Below are 20,675 nucleotides of genomic sequence, written 5' to 3' on the forward strand. Positions count from 1 at the left end.
AATAACTCTGTATGTGCAAAATTCACAACATGAGCATCATCAGAGAATAATTTTTCACCTACTATATTAGCATTAGAAAAGGCACTCTAAACCAAAGAAAAAAGTCAACAGTCAGGCCCTCTTTTTGCCGGTGGAAAGAGCCCTGTTGTACAAAGAAGGGTATATGGGCTAAATCTGTCAAGAATGAGTCTCCTCCGAGGAATGGTCTTTCTTTAGTATTTCCAAAACATAAATACCTGCTGTGGTTATGTACATATAGTGGAAGCACTGGATTTGGCCACGGAGTTCTTTTACCTAGCTTTCCTTATTCTTTTCCAGCAACAAAGTGTGGACCACTCCTGCGGTGCGTGTGGGAACCCAGGAGGAACAAGGTCTCATGCGGCAGACACGTTCAACTCTGGACTCACGAAACCTCCAGGCGCTGTTTTAGGCAATGTAAAAGAGGGTCAATTTCAAAACCTCTCCAAGAGCACCCTTTGAAAGCAGTATGTCACGGAATAGTCTCTCACGTCAGGCTTGATCTGTTGTTACCTGCGTGCTCTTGGAGGGGATGCGCGTCGCCTGTGGTGGGTGCAGACTGAGTGTTAAGCAGCCGCGTCACGATGCCACGCAGCTTCCCGTCTCCAGGAGCAAACTGGAGGCAACGGTGGGCCAGGCACAGCTGTGTGCTAGGAGATATATCCGGAGAGATGGGGCAGGGGTGGGGTGGGGCCGCCATATGCAAAAGTTTACCCCAGATCAGCAACATGGCCTGGCTCTGGGGCTGGGACTGCATCTCCACAGCAGCTACATTTCCAGTTCATGGATGCACTAGGCTCTGAAAGCTTCTTTTCAGACTCTGAAAGACACTGTCTAGAGTTCTGAGTCGGGAACAGATTGAGCTCTTCCTGCCAACAAACATAAACAGAAGGGCCCAGTGCCCTAGTTCACGAATCTTCAGAGTGTCTCTACATTGTGGGCCAGGAATCTCCTAGACGTCCATCATTAAGGAGGCAGCGTGACCTCGTATCACTAAGTTAATCACAAGGCTGAACTGGAATTTTTCTGGCTTAGAAACAAGGTCTGGGTGGGACTCAGGCTGAAGGGCACTCTACTACCTGTGGTTACACACAAGTTTGGTGCAAATATTTTGGTGTGTAAGCAGGACCCTGGAGGACACGCTGCTGCTGCTGCTAACTCACTTCAGTTGTGTCCAACACTGTGCGACCCCATAGACGGCAGCCCACCAGGCTCCCTCGTCCCTGGGATTCTCCAGGCGAGAACACTGGAGTGGGTTGCCATTTCCTTCTCCAATGCATGAAAGTGAAAAGTGAAAGTGAAGTTGCTCAGTCATGTACCACTCTTCGCAACCCCATGAACTGCAGCCTACCAGGCTCCTCTGTCCATGGGATTTTCCAGGCACGAGTACTGGAGTGGGATGCCATTGCTGTCTCCGGAGAACATGCTAAGACATCCTAAATAAATGATTCTGTTGAATTGCCTTATATTTGTCCAACTGACTACTAAAGCATTTATAAATTGATGGCACTTCACTGTTATTTGATACACTTGAAAGTAATAAGATACATACTTGCTGGCTTTCTTTTATTCCTTTGAATTAGTCCAAATTAATGAAGCTTCAATTTTATCACCAGAGACAGATATCTGTGTCGCGTGTCTTCTCTTTGTCTCAGAAAGGGATTTTATTATTTGTTTCGAGGAGACTTTTCACTGGCTTGCCAGCATTCCTTCAAGTTCTACTCAGATTAAGATGCTGTTTGGGTCCGATTAGAAGTCTGCATCCATACATTGGTGATGGTCCCTCTGCCTGTCACCCTGGGCTAGGTGAGAACCTAGAGGTCACCCTGGGCAACAGTGTCATTTTCAAATGGGGACTGAGGTTCAGAGGAGTGAAATGACACCCATGTGTTACAGCCAGCTTTGCCCAGCACCGACCAGGATTTCAACCCTCAACTTGACACCTTAGATGAGGATTGGAATCAAAGCATCATCTGATTCCTGCGCTTCCTACAAACACATGTCTATTTATCCTCGTCAAACTGTTATGTCCCCTGTGTGACCCTAGTGAGATGCCTGCCATGAGCCTGGCTTCCAGTATGGGTCCAAAAGGGCAGGAGACAGATGACCCGGTCAGTTGAAGAAAACCATTACGTTTACTCAGCAAAAAGGGGACATTGTACATAAAAATCCAAATGAAGTTTTTGGCCAACCTGATATCATCTCTCAGTTTTTATCCTTTAATCTCTAGGTTTAAATTTCCTAGCAGTAATTACCCCTAACCTCTGCCTGTAATCACAACAGTACTCAATACGAAGTCTTCCTGTGGCAATTAAAAAAAAAAAACAACCCTGATTTTTTTTCATGCTAAACTGTGATATCTAATTAGTACAATAATAATTTCCCCCCTTATCAGAATAATTGCATCTTTGAATATACATTTTTCAGACTGGAGAGCTCTGTTGCACAGGAATCTTCTGAAAGACTGAATGCAGGCCTGTTTCATTACCCATTCATTTGTGACTTCAATCATTACTATAAGCACATCTTCTACAAAACAAATGCTAAATTATACATTGTGTATCTTTCCAAGCACATTAGATAAATTTTTAAACAGACCAGGAGGAATGATCATGTCACAAGCTTAAAATAAACTAAGCTACAGGGTGGATTCCATAACTTCATTTAATATTGATAGCAGCTCCACTTAAATCTTGAAAAAGCAAATACCTTTAATAAATTTCATGTGAATAATTATATATTTTGATGTAACTATCATACAGGAGTGTGTACACATATAAATTTATAGGTAGAATTATATACATTTCAATATATACCATATATATCTTTTTTCTTCTCATATTTTTCTCTTTAGTAAAACAAAGCAGTTTTGCTTGTACGTGGATGTACAATGCTACATTAAGTCCTGAGTGATTTAAGAGATCGTTAATAAACTACAGTAAATTCTAGTCTTGCAGCTTAAGATCCAGTAGATTCAGTAACAAAAATGTGAACAAAATGTTTAAAAATATGCATTCAATGAGGAGCTCATTTTGTGCTTAGCAGAGAAAGCTTGAACGTGCAGGACAGCCATTTGGTAAAAACTTCTTGAATATTCAAGATTGAACAAATATCCTATTTCAATGGATTTATAGAAGCTGTTGTAACCTACATCCAATGTGTCAAGCATGGAAGACTCCAGTCGTGATTGGACTGAAAATCCCCTTTGCAGAATGTGAAATTCTGTGTAAACATCGGTGCTTAGGGATTATACAAAAAGTTCAGCCTCAAATGGGGAAAACGGAAAATACAATGAAATAATTTAAAATGCTTTTCTTGGGATACAGCCAGCCACATGGAAGGGATATTAAAAAAAATAAAAGAGTATTCTGGTAAAAGGGGAAACCAGATGAAAGTCATTGGGGAGGTCTGACCAGCCACCCATCAGGGAAGCCCCAGGCTGGCTCAGCTCCAGGGGCCCAGGGTGACGGAGCCTCCAGGACAGACTCTGCACACAATGAGAAGGCCACATTCAGCCGAGACGGGCAGGGACAGCCGCCACTCAATGTCACCGTGGCCAGCATGGCCCTGGCTCTGCTCGGGCACTCGGAGGAGGCGGTGAGGGGTCCAGGCCCCTGGTCGGGGGCCGCTCGGATGAGAAGGCACTGTGTGGCGAGGTTCCATCTCCAGTCCTACCCTGTCCCGTGGCTGCTGTAGTCGAAGACACCCTTCTTGAAGAATGGCGAGAACTCACACACGGTGTGTTTAGACAGCGTCAGCCCCACCTTCTCGATGTGCAGCGGGGACGTGGCCGACCGGAGCATCACGCTGAAAAAGTCCCTGAGGTACCGCTGGGAAGAGACAGGAGGCAAAGACATGGTCAAGACACAGGCAGGGAGGAGGCAGCGGGGAGGAACGCCCGGAAACGACGCCCCTCCTGGCGTGGAGGGGCTGCCACTGCCATCAGAAACAGCGCAGGGACCCTCCTCTGCTGCCTTCCCCACATCCGACCCACCTGGGGAGCAGCCACGGCGTCCAGCGTGCGAGTGACACCTCTTGGTTCTGACGCACAGGACATGCTGTCTGCAGACAAGCCCGGGGAACGCTGGGCAGCGGGCGCTGGGGGTAGGGTCTGCTTTCCAGCACAGTGCTGGTAGTTAATACCTGGCTTTTTCAGTCAAGTCACATGTGCTAAGTCACTCCAGTTGTGTCCAGCTCTTTGCAACACTATGGACTGCAGCCCATGGATTCATGTCCCCCCGCCCAACTCACTAACAGAAAGGCCACTAAGAGGAAGGAGAACAAAACTGCTAATGGTCTGCACGATGCTAACTGCACATTTTCACTCTTATTGACCGGGGGATTTCTGCAGAAACTAACGTCTCTGGCACTAAGATGTCCTTAGTCAATAATGTGTCAAGCAGCACGGGCCCTCTGTGCTCTGCAGCCTTCTTATACACTAAAGGAAAACAAACACTGCGGGCGAGAGGGTCCACTGCAAACACGAACATTTACAGACCACCCAGCAAAGGAAGCTCTTGCTGAGATTTACTGCTCTGAACCCTGTGCTCACCCCAACCCCAACCTTTGCACACGTCTGTGGCAGTGCACTGGCCGGCTCTTCTGGCACCAAACTGGTAAAGCTGCTCTGAGTCCAAGACCCGAGATGCTGGGGCTGAAATCAGACACGGGCACCAGCGAGATGTGTTAATGGAAAAGAGAACCTGCAGAAATATTTTATACAGTTCTGGTACGGCAAAGGCTACCTATTAACTGGAAATGGGGTGCAGGGGGTGGGCATGCATCTACCAGGGGAAGGCCAGGGGTGCATCTAACATCCCACAATGCTCAACATCCCACAAGCCTCTGTGCAAAGATTTACCCCAAATGTCACTAGTGACACGGATAATGAACCTGTGGCCTGGGCGAAGAAGCCAAACTAAGCTGGCTGAATGAATAACCCACCTCAAATTTACCTCTGAAAGAAGACATTCTGCTCAAGGAAAATCTGTTAGCTACTTTCTTAAAAGCAGTAGCAGGGATTACTAATAATTAACACTTGTATGGTAATTTATAGTTTCTAAAAATAGAACACCTAACACTTTGTGTTTTATGGAAGTGTAACTGGAGCAACCCCACGTCCAAGGGGCGGTGGCTGCACGGGCACAGGAGGGCCTAGAGGAGCCATCCCACGTTGAAGGTCAGGAAGGGCAGCGGTGAGGAGATACCCTTCATCCAAGCTAAGGAGCAGGAGCTGCGCTTTGCTGGAGCAACCGTGAAAAGATACCCCATGCCCAAGGTAAGAGAAACCCAAGTAAGATGGTAGGTGTTGCAAGACGGCATCAGAGGGCAGACACACTGAAACCATACTCACAGAAAACTAGTCAATCTAATCACACTAGGACCACAGCCTTGTTGAACTCAATGAGACCAAGCCATGCCCGCGGGGCAACCCAAGACGGGTGGGTCATGGTGGAGAGGTCTGACACAATGTGGTCCACTGGAGAAGGCAATGAAAAACCACTTCAGTATTCTTGTCTTGAGAAACCCATGAACAGTATGAAAAGGCAAAATGATAGGATACTGAAAGAAGAACTCCCCAGGTCAGTAGGTGCCCAACATGCTACTGGAGATCGGTGGAGAAATAACTCCAGAAAGAATGAAGGGATGGAGCCAAAGCAAAAACAATACCCAGCTGTGGATGTGACTGGTGATAGAAGCAAGGTCTAATGCTGTAAAGAGCAATATTGCATAGGAACCTGGAATGTCAGGTCCATGAATCAAGGCAAATTGGAAGTGGTCAAACGAGATGGCAAGAGTGAACGTCAACATTCTAGGAATCAGCAAACTAAAATGGACTGGAATGGGTGAATTTAACTCAGATGACCATTATATCTACTACTGCAGGCAGCAATCTCTCAGAAGAAATGGAGTAGCCATCATGGTTAACAAAAGAGTCCAAAATGTAGTACTTGGATGCAATCTCAAAAACGACAGAATGATCTCTGTTCCTCTCCAAGGCAAACCATTCAATATCACAGTAATCCAAGTCTATGCCCCAACCAGTAACGCTGAAGAAGCTGAAGTTGAATGGTTCTATGAAGACCTACATGACCTTTTAGAACTAACACCCAAAAAAGATGTCCTTTTCATTATAGGGGACTGGAATGCAAAAGTAGGAAGTCAAGAAACACCTGGAGTAACAGGCAAATTTGGCCTTGGAATGCAGAATGAAGCAGGGCAAAGACTAATAGAGTTTTGCCAAGAAAATGCACTGGTCATAGCAAATACCCTCTTCCAACAACACAAGAGAAGACTCTACACATGGACATCACCAGATGGTCAACACTTTAAATCAGACTGATTATATTCTTTGCAGCCAAAGATGGAGAAGCTCTATACAGTCAACAAAAACAAGACCAGGAGCTGACTGTGGCTCAGATCATGAACTCCTTATTACCAAATTCAGACTTAAATTGAAGAAAGTAGAAAAAACCGCTAGACCATTCAGGTATGACCTAAATCAAATCCCTTATGATTATATAGTGGAAGTGAGAAATAGATTTAAGGGCCTAGATCTCATAGAATGCTTGATGAACTATGGAATGAGGTTTGTGACATTGTACAGGAGACAGGGATCAAGACCATCCCCATGGAAAAGAAATGCAAAAGAAATGCAAAAGAGCAAAATGGCTGTCTGCGGAGGCCTTACAAATAGCTGTGAAAAGAAGAGAGGCAAAAAACAAAGGAGAAAAGGAAAGATATAAGCATCTGAATGCAGAGTTCCAAAGAATAGCAAGAAGAGATAAGAAAGCCATCCTCAGCAATCAATGCAAAGAAATAGAGGAAAAGGACAGAATGGGGAAAAGACTAGGGATCTCTTCAAGAAAATCAGAGACACCAAGGGAACATTTCATGCAAAGATGGGCTCGATGAAGGACAGAAATGGTCTGTACCTAACAGAAGCAGAAGATATTAAGAAGAGGTGGCAAGAACACACAGAAGAACTGTACAAAAAAGATCTTCACGAACCGGATAATCATGATGGTGTGATCACTCATCTAGAGCCAGACATCCTGGAATGTGAAGTCAAATGGGCCTTAGAAAGTATCACTACAAACAAAGCTAGTGGAGGTGATGGAATTCCAATTGAGCTGTTTCAAATCCTGAAAGATGATGCTGTGAAAGTGCTGCACTCAATATGCCAGCAAATTTGGAAAACTCAGCAGTGGCCACAGGACTGAAAAAGGTCAGTTTTCATTCCAATCCCCAAGAAAGACAATGCCAAAGAATGCTCAAACTACCACACAATTGCAGTCATCTCACATGCTAGTAAAGTAATGCTCAAAATTCTCCAAGCCAGGCTTTAGTAATATGTGAACTGTGAACTTCCAGATGTTCAAGCTGGTTTTAGAAAAGGCAGAGGAACCAGAGATCAAATTGCCAACATCCGCTGGATCATGGAAAAAGCAAGAGAGTTCCAGAAAAACATCTATTTCTGCTTTATTGACTATGCCAAAGCCTTCGGTTGTGTGGAACACAATAAACTGTGGAAAATTCTGAAAGAGATGGGAATACCAGACCACCTGACCTGCCTCTTGAGAAACCTGTATGCAGGTCAGGAAGCAACAGTTAGAACTGGACATGGAACAACAGACTGGTTCCAAATAGGAAAAGGAATACGTCAAGGCTGTATATTATCACCCTGCTTATTTAACTTCTATGCAGAGTACATCATGAGAAACGCTGGACTGGAAGAAGCACAAGCTGGAATCAAGATTGCCGGGAGAAATATCAATAACCTCAGATATGCAGATGACACCACCCTTATGGCAGAAAGTGAAGAGGAACTAAAAAGCCTCTTGATGAAAGTGAAAGAGGAGAGTGAAAAAGTTGGCTTAAAGCTCAACATTCAGAAAATGAAGATCACGGCATCCGGTCCCATCACTTCATGGGAAATAGATGGGGAAACAGTGGAAACAGTGTCAGACTTTATTTTTTTGGGCTCAAAAATCCCTGCAGATGGTGACTGCAGCCATGAAATTAAAAGATGCTTACTCCTTGAAAGAAAAGTTATGACTAACCGAGACAGCATATTCAAAAGCAGAGACACTACTTTGCTGACTAAGGTCCGTCTAGTCAAGGCTATGGTTTTTCCTGTGGTCATGCATGGATGTGAGAGTTGGACTGTGAAGAAGGCTGAGCGCCGAAGAATTGATGCTTTTGGAGAATTGGTGTTGGAGAAGACTCTTGAGAGTCCCTTGGACTGCAAGGAGATCCAACCAGTCCATTCTGAAGGAGATCAGCCCTGGAATTTCTGTGGAAGGAATGATGCTAAAGCTGAAACTTCAGTACTTTGGCCACCTCATTCGAAGAGTTGACTCACTGGAAAAGACTCTGATGCTGGGAGGGATTGGGGACAGGAGGAGAAGGGGAGGACAGAGGATGAGATGGCTGGATGGCACCACTGACTCAATGGACATGAGTTTTAGTGAACTCTGGGAGTTGGTGATGGACAGGGAGGCCTGGCGTGCTGCGATTCATGGGGTCACAGAAGTCGGACACGACTGAGCGACTGAACTGAACTGACTGAACGGATGCCCAGTGGCTGAGCACTCTTCCAAGGCAGGGCCTGCAGAGTGCTGACACACGGAGACGTCTGTGAAACCAGCACCAAAACAGGGTGACAGATGTTTGGACCATACCCAAAGGGGTCCTGCGTCACCCACCTGCGGGTTATCTTCATACTCTGCCTCCACCTACCTCTTCTGTTTTTTATTTTTATTTTTTTTTTAATTATTGTAACACCCATTGTCTGGTGAGCAAGGCTAGTAATCCAGAGAGGAGACTTGAAAGCAAGGATTTTTAACTCAGACTGTTTCCCGTGTTCAATGTTCTTAATTTCCTGATCTCATGGTAGTCGCTCAAGAAAGTCTCTCTAAACAAAAAGCAGGTCAAGATAAGAAGGTGTCAAAACCAATTGCTAGAAAATGGACACCTTGCTCCAAGACTTATTTGCATCAACAAAGCAGAAGAGTACATGCCTTGATTTCTCTGGGGGCAGAAAAGCCGGGAACATCGACCTAGAGGGACCCGAGGTCCAACGAACACAGTTACTGGGAAACACCTATCTGGCACAAGGGGGACTGGGGTTGCCCCGCGGGTGAGCTGTGACTGCACCCCCTCCGCGGGGTGAAGCAGGACCCCGGCCGTCACCTCAGCAGCTCCCTGCAGCCCACGCCCCATGGCCATGCTCGAGCGCAGACTGATGTCCACGCTGCCTGCCTTCCAAACGCTTTCTGACCGGATGGACGGGAACAGATGACGTATCAACATGTGTCATCATCAGTTCATGAAGCAGGGGCCCTTTAAAGGGCCAAGAAAGCCTGAAGGGATGAGGAAAAGAGAAGTAATAGTAAAAGCCAGAAATAAAGTGAAAAGAGAGGGTCCTGGAGATCCCCCTTCCCCGCCTGGGGAAGCCCCATAAGAGCGAGCAAAGAAGCAGTCGCCAGCGATGGCTCTCCTTAAAATGAACGCATCAGCACGCCTCCATGAAACCTCCAGAGAGAGGGATCTGATCCAACTGATTCTAAACATTATGGAAGAGTTTTTTCTCTGCAATGAGTCTCTGCTCAGCAGAATCGGGTGGCCTTGGCTCCCTCTTCCTAGACCACTTCCTTGGTCAAAGAAAGGCTGTGAGTAGGAAGCGTTCTTTGCGGAGACTTCAGGGTGCTCCGAAGTGAAGAGGTGAGGTGTGGCCTTGGTTGCCTGTGTCCAGAGCCACAGGCTTGCAGTGGGTTGAACAAGCTCTTTCTGGTGACGAACCCAAAGGACCAGGGCTGGGGCAGGGGACACAAGAAAGAACTAAAATTGTGGAAAGTGCCCGGGGTCACAGACAGCATTTTATTCTCTGTAATTCCCCACTGTCCTGGGCCCACTGCTGGGCTGGGGGAAAGCGCTTCCAAGCAACCTTGATGACTAATATTGATGAGTTCATTTTTAAAAGTTGAAACATACAGAGAGAAAACAGCATCCATCATGAATGCACAGCTTAATGAGTTTTCAAAAAGTGAATGCGCTGGTGTGCTGAGCACTGGGCTAAAAGCATTACAGCACCTTCAGAGCCCCAGCAGCCCTCCCATACTCCGTCCTCCAGGGTAGCGGTCACTCCAGCTTCCTGTGCCAGCGATCAGTTTTGCCAGGTTTTGAAATTGAAGCCAACAGGATCCCACAGGGTGCACTCTTCTGCATCTGGTTTCCACTGCTTAACGTGATGCTTGTGAGACTTGTGCTCCTGGGTGTGTGCACCGTGGTCTGGTCGTTTTCACTGCTGCGTAGTATTCCACGTGCCCATACCCACCCACTTACTGAGGAGGGGCCATGGGTTTGGTTCTTTTGTCTGAGCTTCTTCAGTAAGGAAATCGACTTCTGTGTAACGGTGTCGGGTGAATCAAGTTTATTACTATTCCTACAATAAAGAAGCGTTCCCTTAGGGCTTGAGGCCTCAGTCTAATGTACTAGAACCCTGCTACTGCATGTATGTCAGTGTACATCCTAATTATATATAAAACACATACTTAAGTGCCCACATTCATATTAATCAATTCTGCTGTCTGTGCTCCTAGTATTTTCCGCAGCACCTGTGGCCAAAGGGAGAAAGTTAAAGTGCCTCCTGTCAAAGCTCTCTCTCTAATGCGGAGTCCACAGACACCCCTACCCTCCCTGGTGTGTGAAAGTAAGTCCAGGAACTGAGCCACCTCCCCAGGGCAGTTTACTTTTTACAAAACTCAAGGACTCCAGGAGTTTATGCGCTTATCAGGATCAGAGGGCAAAGTAGGAAAAGGATCTGTGAAATCCAATATCCAATTTCTGTTTCCGTCACATGGCTTCTTCTCCATGAGAATCAGAAAAGCAGACAAATTTCACTCTCTGCAGCCACTGTTGTTGTTCAGTTGCTAAGGCATGTCCAGCTCTCTGCAACCCCATGGACTGCAGCACACCAGGCTTCCCTGTCCTCCATTATCTCCCTGAACTTGCTCAAACTCATGTCCATTGAGTTGGTGATGCCATCCAACCATCTCATCCTCCGTCACCCCTTTTTCCCAGTGCACTCAATCTTTCCCAGCATCAGGGTCTTTTCCGATGAGTCAGCTCTGCATATCAGGTAGCCAAAGTACTGGAGCTTCAGCTTCAGCAGCTGTTAGGGATCACAGAAGGCCCGCAGGACACCTGGCTGCCCTGGTGGCAGGGTAGGGGGAGGTCACATCCAAGCCTCTGCTCTGAGAAACACCCCAGATCAGGGCTGCTGAGAATGGTGGCTGTACCTGCCATGGTTGGGAGACATTCCAGCCCTGCCTGGGAAAGTCAGATGAAACCCAATCTTCTTTCTGTAGGACTGCAAACCAGGACATGGAACGCAGAGCAAGAGGGGGTCTGGGGATGTCTTGAGAGTGAGCAACCGAGGAGATGGGAGGGACTGAGAGGAGAAGGAGCCCAACGAGAGGCAAGGAGCCAGCTAGGGGATGGGGAGAAGGGATGGGGTGGGATCAGAGGTGGGGGCGGAGAGAAGAGGAGGGAGAGAGGGAAAACCACACACCACACTGGGGATGGAGGACCATGCTGTTGCTGCTGCTGCTAAGTCACTTCAGTCATGTCTGACTCTGTGCAACCCCATAGACGGCAGCCCACCAAGCTCCCCCATCCCTGGGATTCTCCAGGCAAGAACGCTGGAGTGGGGTGCCATTGCCTTCTTCAGGAGGACCATGAGCTGCTTTCAAAGTTGGCAAAAAAAGGTTTAAGAACAATGGATATGTTAGACATTTATCTAGGTTTCCTTTAGCTGCTTGGACCTACACTGTAATATAAGGTGTTTTCTTATCAATGCTTTTGGAAAATCAAATTTAGATGACAAATCTTTATGGCATACTTCAGTACTGATGCATAGCACCTTGACTACAGAAACTGTCTTTCTTCTACAGGTTGTGGGCATATATATATATGTATGTATCTATGTATGTATTTTTTAAGTCAATCTGCACATGGGCCTTGAGCAGGGTGGGGGGAGGCAGAAGTCACTGGGAAACATGGGCCCCCATGGGTCTGCTCCAAACAAACTGGTCCCTCCCCCCAGAACAAAAACAAAATCCTGTAAGGGACCATGAGCTTTCAGAAGAGGAGGACAAGGGATCAGCAGAAGGATGAGGGGCACACAGATTGCCAAAGACACCGTGCACCAGGGTCCTGACTCCTTCTCTCCAAAGGGGTTCTTTCTGTCCTTTAACTTGTACTTGCCGACACCCCTGAGCTCCTTGGGAACGTCCCCCACGTGCACACACCAGGCCAGCCAGCAATCACCTCAGTCCTCTCACAGAGAGAGCCATTGATCAACAGCCTGCAACGCTCCAGGCACAGTAAGAACGTGTAATGGTCTATCTCATTTAAAGATCACAACAGTGCATGAGACAGGGACCATTACTATCCCCATCTTCTCAGAGAAAAAAAACCACAGTCCAGGAGGCCTAAGTGCCGTCCTAAAGGTGACAGCGTGGGGTGTGAGGACTCACGCCCAGCTCTCCCGAGTCCAGAGACTGGTCTCAGTCCCCGGGCGCCATCCACAGGCCCCTCTTCTCGGGCTGACCCTCCTCTCCGGGCGCTGCCGTCTCACTGGGCCGGGCTGATGGCACTGGGTGTCTCACCATCTGGCCTGACGGCACTCTCGCGGGGACAAGGCGCAGGGTTGTCTAGAGTGAATGCTCCACGCAAACCTGGGGCAGAGGCCTCCTTCCTGTGATGCTTCTGCTTTTCTACACGGAGTCTACGCACCTCTGCTCACATTCCCAGACCTTCCTCACAGTGCCTTGCTGGGCACTGGTCATTTCTCTACCACCCTTCTTCTGTTCCCCTTCCCAGATGACATTCAGATTCCCTTCTGAAAAAATACATCTCCATTCTTTGAGGATGGTCATCTGGCTGACTCAGGGCAGAGGGCTGGTGGGCTCTTCGTCTTCCTCTTCTGGGATGGGCTCCTGTAGCTAAAGAGCTCATCAAGATACCACGTGGAGCCTGCAGGGATATAGGGTCCTCTGGGGCAAGCCTCTCCCAGACTGCAGAGCTGGTGCCGTGGAGCATTTCAAGAGTTTGCATAAGAAACCCGGGGCGGAAGCAGGAGAGCTCTTGGTCTGTCCATTCCCAAGCCCGCTTGCTCACCAGGACCAAAGTTGTTCCCTACTGTTTGCCATCAACACCCCTGGGGTGTCGGCAGGTGCCCGTCAAGAATAAGAGGAAACCTCCCACTTACAACACACCCAGTTCTGGGGGTGGGGGCCTGCAGTGGGCTCAGGGCATCTGCCCAGGGTGCCTCTCTTAGGACAAAGTCTGTCCTGGGAGGCTTTCACACATACCATCTCAGATGGGTCAGCCCATGCGAGAGGTCCATTCCCAGCCAAGCATTCAGCTGGAAGACTCCCGCTCCAAACCCAGATACACACAGGGCCAATCTTTAAAATTCAACACCATTTCAAAAGTCAACCACTAAACATTATTAATCTTTTGAACCAAAAAACACAGGCTAATATGGTCTGTTGGCTGTGTTAATGAGTTCTGAAAGGCGAAACACACTTCCTACAGCAATACAGGGCAATTCAGCAAGAACTCAGTCAATTATCTTAGAGCTTTAGCCTGCTACCTCAATCAATACACTGCATTAAGGGGGGAGAATGAAATATAATGTGCTGCTACCTGCTACTTCACTTTATACACTTTTGATGAAGGTCATTATATTAACATGATTCATGTGTGACCTGTAATATGATTTCAGTGTCAGCTCTGGCTAAAAGGAAAAGTACTTAAGTTCCTGGAATAACCTGGGCAGAAGCTGGACTTGAAGTAACTTCTGCTGGGTTTTTCCTTTCAACTCCGGAGCTTCTGGATGAAACGCTAGTCTGTTCAAAGGGAGGACCTCGTGCTCTACAGCTCACCCAGGCAAAATCTTGGGAGTCAGAGGGACATTACATGGTGTGGCCACTCCCATCTCGAGGCCATTCCCCTTTCAGGTCTGGAATCTGGAAGGAAGGGCAAGTCTGAGAACAGGGAAAGGAGGGAAGGTGTATGGTACCCAGGGCTCAGTGAAGGATGTGAACACGGAGCACGGCCAGTGTGTGGAGGGCTCAGCCTGGGGAAGGGCAGGGTCTGAAGGAGAATCCTGGGGGCCTTGAACCTGGCTGTCAGGTCTGCAGGTATTTGTGGGAAGCCTTTCCGGGCTCAGGAGCTCCTATGACCCCTGAGACAGTCTAAGGAGGAGCAGGGCAGGTGTCTGCATCCTCTGTTTCCACATAAGAAGATTGAGATCTCAGGAGACAGGGACTCAGACAAGGGTAACGACTGTAAGAGACAAAATGACCGGCTCTTCAAATTCGTGAGAAAGTCCTCGAAATTCTCAAGGCGAATCCTTTAAGCCCGTAATGTTAAGGTATAAATGTAAATGTACATGTAACCCCTTTCTTTGGGGCTGTCCCCTCCCCGCTTGTGTAGGCTCAGAATTTACCCCGACTTTCAATCAGCCGCCACACACGCATGTGTGGGTGTGTGAATACATATGTGTGTGTATAAGATGTGGGAACGAGAATAGGGCCTCAGATGCATTTGAAAGACTTTACCCTTTTTTTTTATCTTTTGGCTTCCTTCCTTCTATTTTAATTAACGGAGGGATAAAATCATCACTATTTTATGTTATTATAAAGTTTCCACTTTAATAGGGCTCACGGCTGTAACTGCAGCCTACTGCTTATTTCACGGGTGATATTTCACCCCAGCTGTGTCATCTGAATGATTTCCCGGCCATCTCATTGTTGTGGAGCTCTTTTCATTTTACAAAATTTTAACACCAATCCATAATTTAATTTAAAGTTATTGAAATTATTAAAATTGAAATGTTCTTTAAAAATGTAAAAGGGCTTGAGCCACCTTTCCACCATGACATATTAACAGAGAAGGCAGTTCAGTGGCATTCCTCATTTCCAGAACTCATTAGCCATGGTGGCAGCTTAAAGACAACTCTCAGTCCAGTTGACTTAAAGGTCTCATTTACCTTGCAGTACTTGGAGAATTAATCATTGAATGATGGGCTCTGAAGATGAATCTGACCTAGATGGAGACACACTGGGATATTTCTAGACCCCAGAGAGGTCTGGTTACCACTGGCCACGTGTTATGAACCAAGCCAGGCGGGTTGATGTTATTCACAGTCAAGTCTTCCCAGTTTTAAACTCCCATACATTCTACTCTGAACACCTCTCTCTGGCTATTTTAGGAATCCTAAAATTTGTCTCCATTGATCAACCATGCTGGGTTCCTTTCCCAACATGTCTCTGAATGTCCTCCATGCTCTGATAAAATTAGGACAGTTTTTGACAAGCAGCTTACTCAACCACTGCACAGGTACTGCACACCTGCTCCCCACGAAGTGACATGGGCAGTGGGCACGTGGGTGTTGACAGACACAGAGCCTGCCCTCCTAGGGCACCTGGCTGCCCACATCATCTCCTCATGTTCAGAGTCATTCTTCCTGGTGCTGTGCTTCCATCATCTAAATCCTGTTCATCCTTTAAGGACTAAATCAAGGTTTATTCTCTGTTGATCCCTCTCTCTTCAGACCCCATTCATGAACCCAACAAACAAATATTTAACTGAGAGCTTGCCTCCTGGCAGTGCTGCTGGGGATTCAGTAAAAGACAAGCTTCATGTCCATCCTGAGTAACATGCAGGCTTTTCAGGGAGACTGGACAAGGAAAGCAGGAATTAAAATATGGCTCCAAAAAAAAAAAAAAAATGAGATACTTCTGGAGCGCCTAGGAGAGGCAGCCCTGGGGAGTGGAGACATTATGCCAAGACCTGAGGGTAAGAATTAAGGCTGTGAAGACACTGGAGAAAGATTCTGAAGGAAGCCTGTTCCAGGCAGAGGGCAGAGTGGGTATAAAGCCTCATAGTGGGATCGCAGAGCTTGGGGCATGGCCAGTGGTCCAGCAGGACTGGACTGCGCTCTATGTAGCATGGGGCAGGAAGCACTTCTGCACTGCCCACCAGATCGGTTCTCAACCAGGCCTTAGCCCAGGGGTCCAGCATGAATCCTGCCAAACGCTCTTCTCTCTGAACCATGGAGTCCTGCCAGGACAAGTCCTGTGACTTGCTTTAACCTGGAGAGTGGCCTGGAGGGAATGCTGAGAGTGAAGAGGTCACCTTGCAGGTTCTGGCGCCCTGGCTGGGCCCAGTCCTCAGTGCAGCCATGATCCAAACGCTGCCACATGCACGTGCCCTGCCCTGACCGTGACACGTGGAGACGGTGAAGCGCCTGACGGAGCGCTGCCCACGCTCCAGAATCACAGCCCCATAGGCAACAAGACGCAGTCTCCTTAAAGCACTCACTTTTGGGGTAGGCTATTACTGAGAGATTACCAAAATACACATATTTGGGAAAAGGTAAGAGGTGAGGGAATAAATGGTATTAGTCAAACCCAAACAGAAGAAGTTTCTTTGTTTTCTGTTTATGATTTATGACTAGCCATAAATTACAATCCTATTCTACTTCACGCCAACCTCTTCCAACCCTTTCCGTATTTCTAATGAATAATTCTGTCTTTGCAGGTACTTCTTTCCTACCCTAGGTTTTAAAGTAAATACTTAGAATAAGTAGTCATCATTTGAAATATGGCATTTATTTCTTGATGTTAAATAGAATTCTGAGAGCTCCCACTTAAAATTCATCAGGGTGAAAATGTTAGTCTGTGATTACAGAATCCGAACTATTCATTACAGCTATTCAGAGAATCTTCTTTATGAGTTTAATGACATAAGCATATTGTATTGAATTATTGTGGTACTGCATCAGTCGGACTCATAAATTTAATATACTCAGTCTGGTTCACATATTTTAATAAAATCTAGCAAGCTTTAAAAATTTTATAAGGGATGTGCCTTTCAAGTCCATGTGATATGCAATTTTTATCGGCTGACATTTTGGCTTGGGGTATTAAGTAGCTTCAATGATCCTGATGACCCAGCCAGGTCAAGCAGCAAGGTCAGGGTGAAACCCCACAAACAAACTGGCCACATGAGAAAGCCAAGGTCTGCTTGAACTGAGAAGCTTGTTGAGCCTTTTTCCAGAGCACAAGTCAACAGCGGTCCCCTCTTTTCGGCTTCCAGAGCGGAAGAGAGGAGTCAAGTGTTTGGTGCACCTGGGAGCCAGGAGTGACGGAGTCTCACGGGCCACACTCTCAACTTTGTTTGATGAAAGCAAACTATGCCAGGACGCTGGGAGGGGCCCTGCACCCAGGGCTCACTCTGGTTCTCTGACTTCTGTTTACTGGGTCTCTCTGTAAGAGATCGGTAACTGGCTAAGGACAGATGCAGAGCAACTGGACCCCTTCAGCACAGAGGTGAGGCTGGAAGAGAGCCCTGGAGGCACAGCGTGGCCGGTGGGCTCACACGCAGCTGCAGTCCGACTCTGCCCTGTGAGCCAGCGCCTCAGGCCCTTGGTTACCATTCAGCCATCACGCTGGGCGTGGGGACATTACCGCACAGGGACAGAGAGTCCCTGAACTCCTCTGCTTCCTCACCGGACTGTCTTTTAATGACCAGAATATTAAATGAGCTACTGTCTGTAAAAGCGCCTGGGGCAGGGCCCAATTCACAAGGAGACTTTATTAAGTCATTGACGCTATTATCTATATAGTTTGGTCCTCTGGAAGTTGTTGGGCAAATCTGTTAACTCTCTCTCCTTTTACATGGGCTTAAAGCATGGAAGTATTTAATGTTTTCCCCTTCAAAGCAAAGTAGAGGACAGCAAGAATCTGGAATGTGTCCTAGTATCAGTCACTGGCAGACCCTTTATTTCAAGAGTTGCTTTAAAAGAAGCATGACTTCACGTGTTTTTCAATATGGGGAATCATATTAAAAATAAGCTTAAAAAAATCTATGAGGTAAATTAACTATCCTCTGAAAGATCATTTTGAATAATGAGATTATGTAAAGTGCCATCTGGGGAAAAAACAAACTCCAAGCCCTATTCTTTTGTTTCTAGGCTCATGACTCCTCCCAGCACGGCATAAGCCTTCAAAGAGGTTCCTGACATCTTGGAAAGAGAAGGACTCCTCCCAGGGACCAAGGTAACTGAGAGACTGAACTTGCTGTGTGGCATGTCCTGGCTACAAGCCACGTGAAGAACTGGTCCTGAAACACTTGAGAATTCCTGGCACCCCTAAGCTTCCACCCCTAGTGCAGCCCAGGGACAGGGTGCAGTGAGACACTTCGAGACCCTGAATGACAACCTCGTCCCCTTCTACCAGCTGTGCCGGTGGGTGAGCAGGACGACCCTTCCCTTCCAAGTCTGACCTGAGGCCTTCTGTACAATCGATGGCACATGTTCCCTGGATGGCCTTGAACTGGACCTCTGTTGAGTAACACTGAGTCCGTGAATTCAGGTCCAAGGGGTAAGCTCTGGAGACTCTGGGGGAAGTAGACCCACTGCTCCTTTTTTGTTCTTTGGGCCAGGAGCCCTGATCCCTGGGCCATGATCCCTGAGGGACTATTTGCCTGGCAAACTATCCTCCTGTCTTGGGAGTCATGTCTCAGGGTCCACATGCTGCCTTGCACCCCAGTGGGGAGCCACGGTCAGGTCCCAGGTATGAAGAGGACTGTGGCCCCGAGTGGTGGGCCTGTGACCCTGCCCCACAGAGAGGATTAGCTGGAATGCTGGACTATCTGCTCCACTGACCCCCTTCACAGGGACTGAGGTTTGGTGATGACAGGAAGGTGGAGGCGGGGAGAAAAGCCAGACCAAACTTCTCTAAATGCACCATCTCTCATTTTCAAAACGGACAGAGTAGGTCTATAATTCATACAAGGAAATGAAACTAAATTCCTTTACCAAACAGATATTACCTACAGAGTCAAGCATCTCAATGAAAAATACATATACGTTGAATCCGTGTGCTTCCTGAAAGACACACTCAATTAGATGACTGACTCAGAGATGGCCATTAGGTAATTAGATCTCAGACAATAAAAGGTATGGGTGTTCTTTCCTTAGGACCTTAGCTTGTAGCAAAACATCATGTGTTTAAGAGGATCTTCTTTCTCTCAAAGGGTTTTACTTATTTACTATAGAGAATGAAGTCTATCAAGTCAATTTATAACTCAAAGTCAAACTTTAGAAACCTTTACCACTGTCCTGGACAGCTCCTATAACCTGAGGCGCTCCTGCAGAAGAGAGTGAAGGATGCTGGCAGCCCAGGGCACAAAGACACACACACTTCCCTGGATACCGGCGCCTGGCTGGGAGAAATGCCAAACCAACCCCAAACTCCGTAAGCATCAATCTTTCAGTCGTCATGACTTTTCTTATCTGTGACTGTTCTCAACTGTAGGGCAGGGCAAGCAGTACAGTGCAAGTTAAAAGGGACTGACAGGATGCGGGTAAAGAGACGAGCTTACAGATCAAAAGGAAACCTCGCCAGTTAAGGAGTCCTGCGGACAGCAATAGGGCCATTTAATCAAAGAAACAGGGGCCTGACATCATCCACAGACTCTGCCACGAGGAAACTGCCTGGCAAAGTAAGGAAGGTCAGTCTATGGGGACTGCGCTATTACTTGAATATACCCAGATTCTTTCTGATGAGGAACTGCAAATAAACGCGATTTTGTGAACCTGAAGATGAGCACTATAAATGGAAATGGAAAAGGGAATCACGACATACAGCAAGAAGCATAAATACCCCAGACTGTGGAAACAGAACAGAGAGGGCCCCTCACTGCCCGCAGCACTCACCAGCATCTTAAGCACGAGCCTTACCTCGATCCCTCAGCTGGCTAAAAAAATCCATTGAGAAAAAGATGATGGCTTCATCTACTGCCATTTTCATCTCTGATTAGCAATTTTTTTCTTGATTTCAATAGCAGTTTCTTAATTTCACTTATAAATAATATGAGACAGGTGATCTCAATTAGAAAATAGATTAGAGAAAGTCTTTTTTTTTTTTTTTTGGTTGCCTGGAATATTATAGATGTAAATGTAAACACTTTGCAGTGAACTGCTGGGAATAAAAATAAGCCTGTCTAGAAAAGGATCAGAGCTTTACATGAGCAAACAGTAAAGATAAAAACTGTGTGGAACTGGAACAAACTGATGTTCTTCTCCATTTGTTCCCCCCAAATACTGTCTTGAAGTGCTGCAACTACACTGATTCATTACCGCTATGAAAAACGTAAGTGGTATGGAAGAGAAAACGATTGTCTAGGGAAAACAAATAACCAGTGGAATCCTGAAATAAAGATGTAGTTCACAAAGGCAACAAACAAGGTTTGCGGGCCCAGGACATGGTGAACATCTGTCATCTAAGAAAAGCACAACTCATTTGGCAGACAAATCTGAATGAGTGCAGCGAAGGGGACCGAAGCATCTTTAGGAAGGCCTCATGCTGACTGCGTGGGGGTTTGTAGGAGAGAATTGATAATTCGCCAGTGTTGATATAAATAGTGACCAGAGAACTTCATGGAGACAGGACAGAGACAGTGGCTCTTAAACAAAAGCACAAAGATTTCTGATCCTGTCTTTTGGGCTGCTGCAGCAAAGGAAATGTACAAAGAGGAACTACACTGACCCATGGAAATACACAAATCAACAATTT

At 46.8% G+C, this 20,675-nt stretch overlaps 1 protein-coding gene across 5 annotated transcripts in view; it reads right to left on the bottom strand.

Moving 5' to 3' along the window:
- Window positions 1-2,134: 2,134 nt before the first annotated feature.
- Window positions 2,135-20,675, bottom strand: part of KIF16B (kinesin family member 16B) — a 302,672-nt gene continuing 284,131 nt past the window's right edge. For all 5 annotated transcript variants that reach the window (XR_011248056.1, XM_069547100.1, XM_069547098.1 and 2 more), the window contains one exon: window positions 2,135-3,848. Coding sequence is in view for 4 of the 5 variants with exons in the window: in XM_069547100.1 (XP_069403201.1) it covers window positions 3,690-3,848 (159 nt within the window). In the remaining variant the exon portion in view is untranslated. The remainder of the gene's footprint in view (window positions 3,849-20,675) is intronic.

The sequence above is a fragment of the Ovis canadensis genome, chromosome 13, assembly GCF_042477335.2.
Source record: "Ovis canadensis isolate MfBH-ARS-UI-01 breed Bighorn chromosome 13, ARS-UI_OviCan_v2, whole genome shotgun sequence".
Taxonomy (NCBI): Eukaryota; Metazoa; Chordata; class Mammalia; order Artiodactyla; family Bovidae; genus Ovis; species Ovis canadensis.